The 8,277-nt window shown below is 34.3% G+C and overlaps 1 protein-coding gene across 28 annotated transcripts; it reads left to right on the top strand.

Annotated features, from left to right (window-relative positions):
* The first annotated feature begins 1,648 nt into the window (after positions 1–1,648).
* Positions 1,649–7,780, top strand: LOC18446901 (receptor-like cytosolic serine/threonine-protein kinase RBK1). Of its 28 annotated transcripts, none has more exons than XR_016045804.1 (9): positions 1,649–1,897; positions 2,387–2,440; positions 2,671–3,219; positions 5,361–5,615; positions 6,082–6,236; positions 6,468–6,547; positions 6,931–7,062; positions 7,157–7,306; positions 7,394–7,780. XR_016045804.1 is itself a non-coding variant. In XM_088853737.1 (9 exons), exons 1-9 carry the CDS (start codon positions 1,861–1,863, stop codon positions 7,553–7,555), a joined length of 1,578 nt encoding a protein of 525 aa, XP_088709863.1. In that variant the 5' UTR covers positions 1,649–1,860; the 3' UTR covers positions 7,556–7,780. The 28 variants fall into 28 exon arrangements, 13 of the variants coding, with proteins under 13 accessions (XP_088709863.1, XP_020530925.1, XP_020530926.1 ...); XR_016045803.1 differs by having other exon boundaries at positions 2,375–2,440; XR_016045802.1 differs by having other exon boundaries at positions 2,375–2,440; positions 6,061–6,236.
* The last annotated feature ends 497 nt before the right edge of the window (positions 7,781–8,277 follow it).

Below are 8,277 nucleotides of genomic sequence, written 5' to 3'. Positions count from 1 at the left end.
TGACGATCAAATCTAAGAATTTAAATTCAAATTGCTTCACTGAAAACACTCATTTAGTGATTTTCATTGAAAATACCTATCTAGTTAGGATCCCAAAATTTCAGAGAGAGAAAACAATCTTAAACATGGAGTAAGAATATGCTTGCTCTCGTGGAAGCCCGAGTTTAAATATAAATGTTCCATGTTTTGATTCTTTGATCGAAGACTTCCAGCAATAAAATATGCTGTTGATCAAATCAATGTCTTGAAAAATGTGGATCCAGCCTGATCTGCTTCAGTTTTCAGTGGTCCAGACCGATTCTTTCAATATATCAGGATTCAGGTGGTTCCAGTTAAGAACTGACCACATCAGTTCTATAACATAACTGACCAGTTTTGTGAGATAACCATTTTTTTTTTACCATTTTTTATTTTTATTTTTTCTTGATTTTTTTATTTCTTATTAGCTTACTCTCTCATCACCGATCCAGATCTGCTATTCACCACCCCGGATGACCAATTCACCTTGCCGATCTGGGTTTTTAGAAATTGAATCAAATTGTTTTATTGAAGCTTCAAAGGAAAAAAAAATTATCGGTGCTTAAGGCCAATTTTTATTATCATTATCCATGTGTGGATAATAAATAAATGAAAAGTTTATATAATGGTGGGGCGCTTGGTCTCAGTTGTTATTCTTAACCAGTGGTTCTTCATAGTGGACTTAGTCTCAAGCTATTATTTTACAAGCGTGCAAAGGAAAATAAGGTATCATATTTTGGGAAATTTATCAAAATAACTGCAAGATATAATTACCAATTTTCTATTTTTATTTAATTTTAAAATATTTCATAAAAGGGGCATGATGAAATAGGTTCAAAACGGAAAAGCATTAAATAAAGTTAAAAAAAAGGGTGTGGTTTGTATAAGGTTGCAACCTTAAACAATTTAATTGAGGCGCATCTCTAAATTTTATCATAAATATAATTTTGATATAAAGTTTTTTTAAGATGGTTTTTTTCTAATTATAAATTTTAAACTTTAAAAATGGTTCAAATCAAGTAGATCTATAAACACATGAAAATCTTGAAAATTGAAGGTCCTAATAATGTGTTGCAAGATACACTATTTCACGGACACAAAATCTTGTTTTCTTTTCATATTTATTCATCTTGATGTCATTAAGATGATCAAGTAGAAGGATTTTCCAACATCCAAAAACATTCTTTTATGATGGATTTTTGAGGTGCACATTGAATTCTACATTTTAAAGTTATAAAAAGTTTTCCAAATAATTTATCCCATGTGTAGTTTGCTAAATTTTATTGATTTTTGAAAGCGCGAAAAAAAAGACCATGAGACAAGGAATTCAAAAGTCTGAGGGGTATGACGGTCTATCTTTAATATTATTAAAAGCAACGGGGATCTCTTTTGGCAATTAATGCCAAGAATAACATTATTTACTGCACTTTCTTCAATAGTTTGTAGTCATTAGTTTTGAAACTTTAGAATTTAGACTTTGAAATACGAGCTAGCGGTTCAGCTCACTTCTCCAATCTCAACCGTCCATTATTCAGGTTAATATCTCAGGACGGACACACGTGTTAACGACTTTTAACACGTGTGAAACACCATCCTTGCTATAAATGCATTTCTAGATGTTAGCGAGTGCAATGGATTCTGTCTTCATCCTATGTGTGACACAAGATAGTTTTGAGAATATTTGTATTTGAAATCTCTCTCTTCTCTCTTGTTTTGTCTCTCACTCAATCTCTTATTCTTTCCCAATCTATGAAGCTTTCTCAATGTCCAACAAATGAAAGATAGATAAGCACTAGTCCTTCTGCAGTTTCCCAGTTTTGTTCAAAGCTCTCTGTAATTCCAATGGTTTCACAACCAATGGAATCTGATGAAAATAAGAGTGAGTTTAGCTGTGTAATTTGGTTAGCTTTTAAGAATTTTAGATGGCCTTCTCTTTTGTGGTCTTCTATGTTTCTTTAACTTTAATTTGATTGAAAACCCAGAAAAAGTTTATGATATTAGCGTAAGTTTTGATGCTATTTTTAGTTGAATTGGTTGTTCTTCGAGTTTTATGTTGTTTCTGCTTAATGGGCACTAATGGTTTTTCCTTTTACTCCTGTAAATTGCAATTTTTGTTTCATTTTATATGGAAAAAAAGGTCCATACTTTGTGTTCTGATGATCTTAGTGTAAGTTTTGCTGCTGAATTGAGTACATAATTTGCCGAATTCATCTAGTTTTATGCAGTTTTTTCACTTGATGGATTATAAAGACTTTCATTTTAAATTTAAACACAGGTAAGTCAGAAAAAAATTGAATCTCTAAACCTCTCACTCGAATTTGGCTGGTTCATAGTCTAAAATGTGTTGTGATAATAGGTTCTGCTGCAGATTTTGCACATTCAATTCAGTTTCTAATACGATACAATCTGATGAAGGGTTGGAGTAAGTTTTGATTTCCCCCTTTTAAATTCTTTTCTGGTGGTGGGTTCTACTTCTAATGATATCTCTGAAAAGCGAAAACCTGACGAAACCAGGCTGAAAATAGGCTAAACCACGATCCAAAACATCTATTTGAATCTGATCAGTTTCAAGGATTCCAATTAGTTTATGATAATGGATAGTTTAACCAATTGTCTCAAATGGGTACTGATGAATTCTACACATATTTGCAGAGAAAATGGAAAACCGTGAGAAGGACCGAGAAAAAACAGAGGATTCGTCTCACAAAACCGAGACAATTTCAGAAAAGGAAAGCTATGAGAAAGACCAGGAGAAAACGGAGAATTCATCTCACAAAACCAAAACAAATTCAGAAATGGAGAACCATGCAAAGGACCAAGAAGAAACACAGGATTCATCTCCCAAAACTTACAAGAATACAGACCAGAGCTCCCCTCGAGGGGTCCTTGAAATCCCAGTTTTAGGCCTTGATTCTGATAGCAATAGTAGCAGTAGCAGCAACAGAGATACAGAAACTTCAATCGCCATTAAAACTCCAACTTCAGAGCACCATGGATTACAGTGGAGGTCTCTGGTTAATGCTTTAAAGCATAAATCGATGAGAAAGTTCTCTACCTTTCCACCATTCGGAGGAAAGAGGAATTGGGTTCGAATCAGAGACACAGAGGAGAAAGAAGAGCTCCCTGTTTTGAGGCCTCAGGCTTCATGGAGATGCTTTGATCATGAAGAACTCATGTCTGCTACTAACAATTTCAGTTCAGGTTAATCATTCAAAACACTCGTTCTTTTTTCATTCTTTGAGAATTTCTCACCAATATTGCTGGATTGTTAATTAATTAATTTTTTAAATAAAAATCCCTTGGATAGACACTGCTAAATAGAGTAAGCATTCATGAGATATGAAAAAATATGGCTTCAAACTATATCCAAATTTAAGTCTATTGCCAATTTTTTTAATAGAAAATTTCACCTATATTATCAATTTGTTAGTTATTACTTATTACATTCGTACACTTTTTTTTTGTAATTTTTTTAAATTATCAAATTACCAATATTTCTTGATATTCAAGATAAAAAATTTAGTGAGCCTTAAGTTTGAAAAATTGTTGGATCTAGAAGAATTGAAATTTTAATAGGTCTCAAATTTCAAGAATTTAAGGTGCCTAAAAGAAGTTTCAGATTTTGAAAATCTTTCAACCTTTCAAAATAAAAAAATTTTGTCTTCAGATTTTCAAAATCCAAAATTTCCAGAATTCATTTTGTTTCCATAACACTCCAGCCATCGGCCCTTTGTTCCTTGGGAACTAGCAAAACTCTCAGATTTTCGAAATCCGAAATTTCCATACGAATTCAGATATTGAAGATTTGAGATAGGATTATTTTGGGCAAAATCAAAAATAAAATAAAATTGAAAATTTAAGGAGGATTTTTTTAATAATGATATTTTGGAGGCTATGTGAGTAAAATTTCTTTTTTTTAATCCAAGAACAAAAAGTCTCATTTTGTCTTTCTAATTTTGGTTTTCTTGTAGGCTTTCCTTTTTATTTCTAAAGTTTCCCCTTTCTATTTTTAAGAATTTTGAAGAAAAACAAAAGTTTTGAAAACCTTCCAAGAATTCACTACTAATAAAAACCAGAAGTTTGAAAATTTCATCGGAATTTACTGTGATTTTTTTATATAATTTCATCAGAATTCACTGTGTTTTCTTTATGATATAAAGTTTATAGATTGATAGTCACTCTTTAGAATCCAAGTTCAAACACAGATTGTCCGATTTTGACCTGCAATGTGGTCTAGTCATTGTTTTCAAAAATTCAAAAGTTGAGTTTTAAGTAGGGCCGGGTTCCATACCGAATTTTCTTTTTAGTCAATGATACTTTAGATGCACCTAAATTGACTATGCAAGCCTAACCGTTGCGGGCCCAACCCAACAGTAGAGATTCAACAGTTCATGGGATTGACGGCTTGGATGCTTTGGGCATCCACTGTGCATCTATGCATCTCTTTCATGAGAAGGTCCCCTTTCCATTTTCGGGGAATGACGGAGTACACTTACTATGCATGTGAATCTCCACTCGTGATAGTGGAGACGGAACCATGGAGTAGGCTGGGCCCCATTTCACCGTGGTCTCCACCCTCTACGGCTTTAGTTCATTGAAAATAAAGCAAACAAGAAAAGAATGAACACAATTGAGAAAACACCAAGGATTGAACACTTTCTTCAAATAGTATACCGAAAATTGACTCGGCCAAGGTATTTGGCCCTTAGCCAAGGACCGAGCCCTTAGGACTTCAGAGCCCCAAAAACATAAAAAAAAGTAGTATCTATTTTTTTTTTTTTTTGCTTGGGGCTACTGGTGATCTTAATGCCAATCCCAAAATTTGAAATTCAAAAGTTCTCTCTTAGTGTTTTGCACGAGAGAGTAGATGTACAGTAGGCTCCTGCTCGTGTACACGCTCTTAAAACTTTTGGGTTCAAAGAATTTAGAAAAAGGTTTGGTGAAGGTGAATTTGGCCCAAAATCCAAGACTATGTCTGCCGCTATTCATAGATGTTTGTGCCGCTTTGTTTCACTTCACCTAACCAAAATATTCTTCCAACTATGTTTTTTATTTATTTTTCTTTATGTTTTACTTTTAACTTCCTTTGTCTTTCACTTTTGTTTTTAAGTGAATTTTTAATTCATGCTTTTCTTCCAGTCTTTATTTTCCTTTGATATTTGCTTTATTGACTTCTTTTTTCTCCATTATGTTATTATTCTCATTGTTAGTCTTAAATATCAAAATTTTCATTAATATCGGAATTGCTTCACTTTTTTTTGTCTATATTTTGTATTGTTTCTATCATTTAATTTATTCGACAATGGTGTTGTGATGATTCTAAGAGAGGGAATTTTGGACAGAGAATTTGATAGGAAAGGGGGGGCATGCAGAAGTTTACAAAGGAATCTTAGTAGATGGACAACTTGTAGCTGTTAAGAGGTTAATAAAGAGGGAGAGAGAGGATGAGAGGATTGGAGATTTCTTATCGGAGTTGGGGATCATTGCACACATAAACCATCCAAATGCGGCGCATTTGATAGGGTTTGGTGTCGAAGGAGGGCTTCACCTTGTTCTACAGTTCTCCCCTCATGGCAGCTTATCGTCTGTGCTTCACGGTACAAAATAAGAACCAATTAAATTGAAAAGAAAAGAGATACTCACACACACACATATTGGAAGACTATATTGATTTAAGATTTAGCTAAAACCAGTGATAATATGTCAAAATAGGCAATGTGATTCATTTTTTTGAGATTATAGGGAGCCATGGCATATTTTAACAAGGAAATGAATTTTTATCCTCATAAAAAGTGTCCTTATGGCTTTTTTACAATTTTTTAGGAAATAGGATTCTCCAGTTACCCTGTAAGAACAAGAGCAACAACAAAACCAGTAGTAAAAGAAGGACAAGGCTATTCACCTATGAATTTTATGCTATTTCATGCTTACTAATACGGTGGTGGAGTTGCATTTCAGCCTTGTTGACAAGGACGAAGAGTTATGCAAAAAATTTTGTTTTACATATTTGCTAAATTTCCCTAATATTCATGTATGTTTCAGAAGAGAATATTAAAATTTCAGGTACTAATCAGGAGCTAGAATGGGGGATAAGGTACAAGATAGCCTTGGGGATAGCAGAGGGGTTGATGTACCTTCATGAAGGCTGCCATAGAAGGATCATTCACAGGGATATTAAGGCATCTAATATCTTGCTTGCTCAAGATTTTCAACCACAGGTAACTAATTTAGTATTACTTCCACTGTTAAAAAATTTTATTTCAGTATTCAGGGCCCTAAAACTTATGTTCATAAGGGACACTGTGGCCAGCTAAAAAAAAGTGAACATTGTGTCCATTAGTCAAAGAATGAGAAAATTTCTCAATTTCCTTTATTAACTATACCTTTCATGGATTTTATTTTATACATCATTTTTTTAATATTTGAGGTTCTCTTTTCTATGTTTTTAGATTTCAGATTTTGGGTTGGCAAAGTGGCTGCCTGATCAGTGGACCCACCATGTAGTTTCTCCCATCGAAGGCACATTCGGGTTCGGCAAATTCGTCATTACTCTAAATTAAAGAATATTCCTTAACTATTCCAATATGCAAAAACCTCACTGAATCACTCACTATTAGAAACCAAAGCCTCTTGGTTCTATGGTTCAAGATTATTTGTTTGGAGAACAAACAACCCTTTATAATTGAGTTTATCATACTATGTATATTTGATTTTCGTGTATGATAGGTCATCCTAAACTTCTTTGATTTTAAGGATACATGTTAAGAAACTCACAGCAACATGAGGCTCATCTTGTGTATCTATTATCAAATTCATGCTATCAATTGTATATTGCGTTGGAAGTTTGAAATTCAAAAACAAAGCCCAAAGATTTTCTTCTTTTTCCTCTTTCTCATATCACTTTTGCAATAGGTACCTTGCACCTGAATACTTCATGCATGGCATCGTTGACGAGAAAACAGATGTGTTTGCATTTGGTGTTCTTCTACTCGAGCTCATCACTGGGCGACGGGCCGTCGATTCTTGTCTGCAGAGCCTCGTGATGTGGGTAATACCTTCTCTTGCTTTTAACCTGATACTCCTCATATTTCGACAATTCATCAAACATTCTTACTTGTTCGTGGATCCATTTCTTCAGGCAAAGCCATTGCTAGATGCAAAGAAAATGAAGGAATTGGCGGATCCCAGACTTGGGGATACCTACAACACTCGGCAAATGGGATACATAATGTTTACTGCCTCGTTGTGTGTCCACCATTTAGCAATATCACGACCACGCATGAATCAGGTGAGGCCTTTCAACCCTTAAAAGCTGTCAAAATCCCTTTTTAAGTGGTTTGGACCCTTTTAACTAAGAAGACATGGTTTGGTGCAGGTGGTGAGGCTCCTAAAGGGTAAGGATCTGATGGCCGAGACATTTGTTCAACAACCAAAGACATTGGTTGGGAGCCAACTCTTTCTTGACGGAGATGACTATACGTCATCACGGTACTTGAGCGACCTCAATCGCTACAAGCAACTTGCTCTTGAAACCTAAATGCATATAGAGTTTCTCTCTTTCAAATTTATGTGAAAAGATAGTCTTTTTGAGAATCTTTTCTGAATTCTGTTAACGTTTTCTGACGTGAGAAGGAAGTCACCTTGTGACAATGAGTTGTATATCTGAGATTTTCCTGCAATTGCAAATTGATGTAAGAAGCAAGTCATCTTGTGACAATCCCTTGTTGAATTGTATGTATTAAGGTTTTCTTACAATTGCAAATTGATGCAAGAAGTCATATTGTGTGCCTGAGGCTTTCTCTAACTTGAATATTACATAATAGAGGGAAGCCACCTAGTGGCAAGCAAACCCTTTTCTGAAGGGAGATGTTTGTATAAGGTATCAACCTTATACTATTGAAGTAAGGTGCACCTCAAAAATATGTCAAAAATGCAATTTCAATGCCGTTCAGCCTTGCGATGATATGGAAATCCATTGTTGCCCCCAATTATAAAATTTAACGTTTTAGAAATGGTGACGATCAAGCAGATCTATAAACATTTAAAAATTTTGAAAATAGACAGTCCAGATCATTGTTAGAAAATGAACTAATTTGTAGGGCTAGGAATCTTTTTTTTTTATGTCTATAAATCTCGAGGTCGAGATGATCGATTTGAGAGTTGAGTTTTCCAACATAGGAACAACCTTCTCTAGTGGGTTTTTTAGATGCGCCTTACTTGTACAGTATAAGGTTGACACCTTATATAAACTTTTCCTTT

The sequence above is a fragment of the Amborella trichopoda genome, chromosome 12 (genome assembly GCF_054954075.1).
Source record: "Amborella trichopoda isolate Santa Cruz 75 chromosome 12, AtrichopodaSantaCruz75HAP2 v2.0, whole genome shotgun sequence".
Lineage (NCBI taxonomy): Eukaryota > Viridiplantae > Streptophyta > Magnoliopsida > Amborellales > Amborellaceae > Amborella > Amborella trichopoda.
Note: the sequence above shows the minus strand (reverse complement) of the source record. Positions and strands in the feature narration are given on the sequence as shown.

Bases quoted from the DNA above. Each gene is read 5' to 3' on its own strand.
- LOC18446901 (XM_020675265.2), top strand. From the start codon at position 1,861: ATGGTTTCACAACCAATGGAATCTGATGAAAATAAGA. The intron at 6,548-6,930 runs GTTCGGCAAATT...CTTTTGCAATAG, and splicing joins CCCATCGAAGGCACATTCGG to GTACCTTGCACCTGAATACT. The intron at 7,307-7,393 runs GTGAGGCCTTTC...GGTTTGGTGCAG, and splicing joins CACGACCACGCATGAATCAG to GTGGTGAGGCTCCTAAAGGG.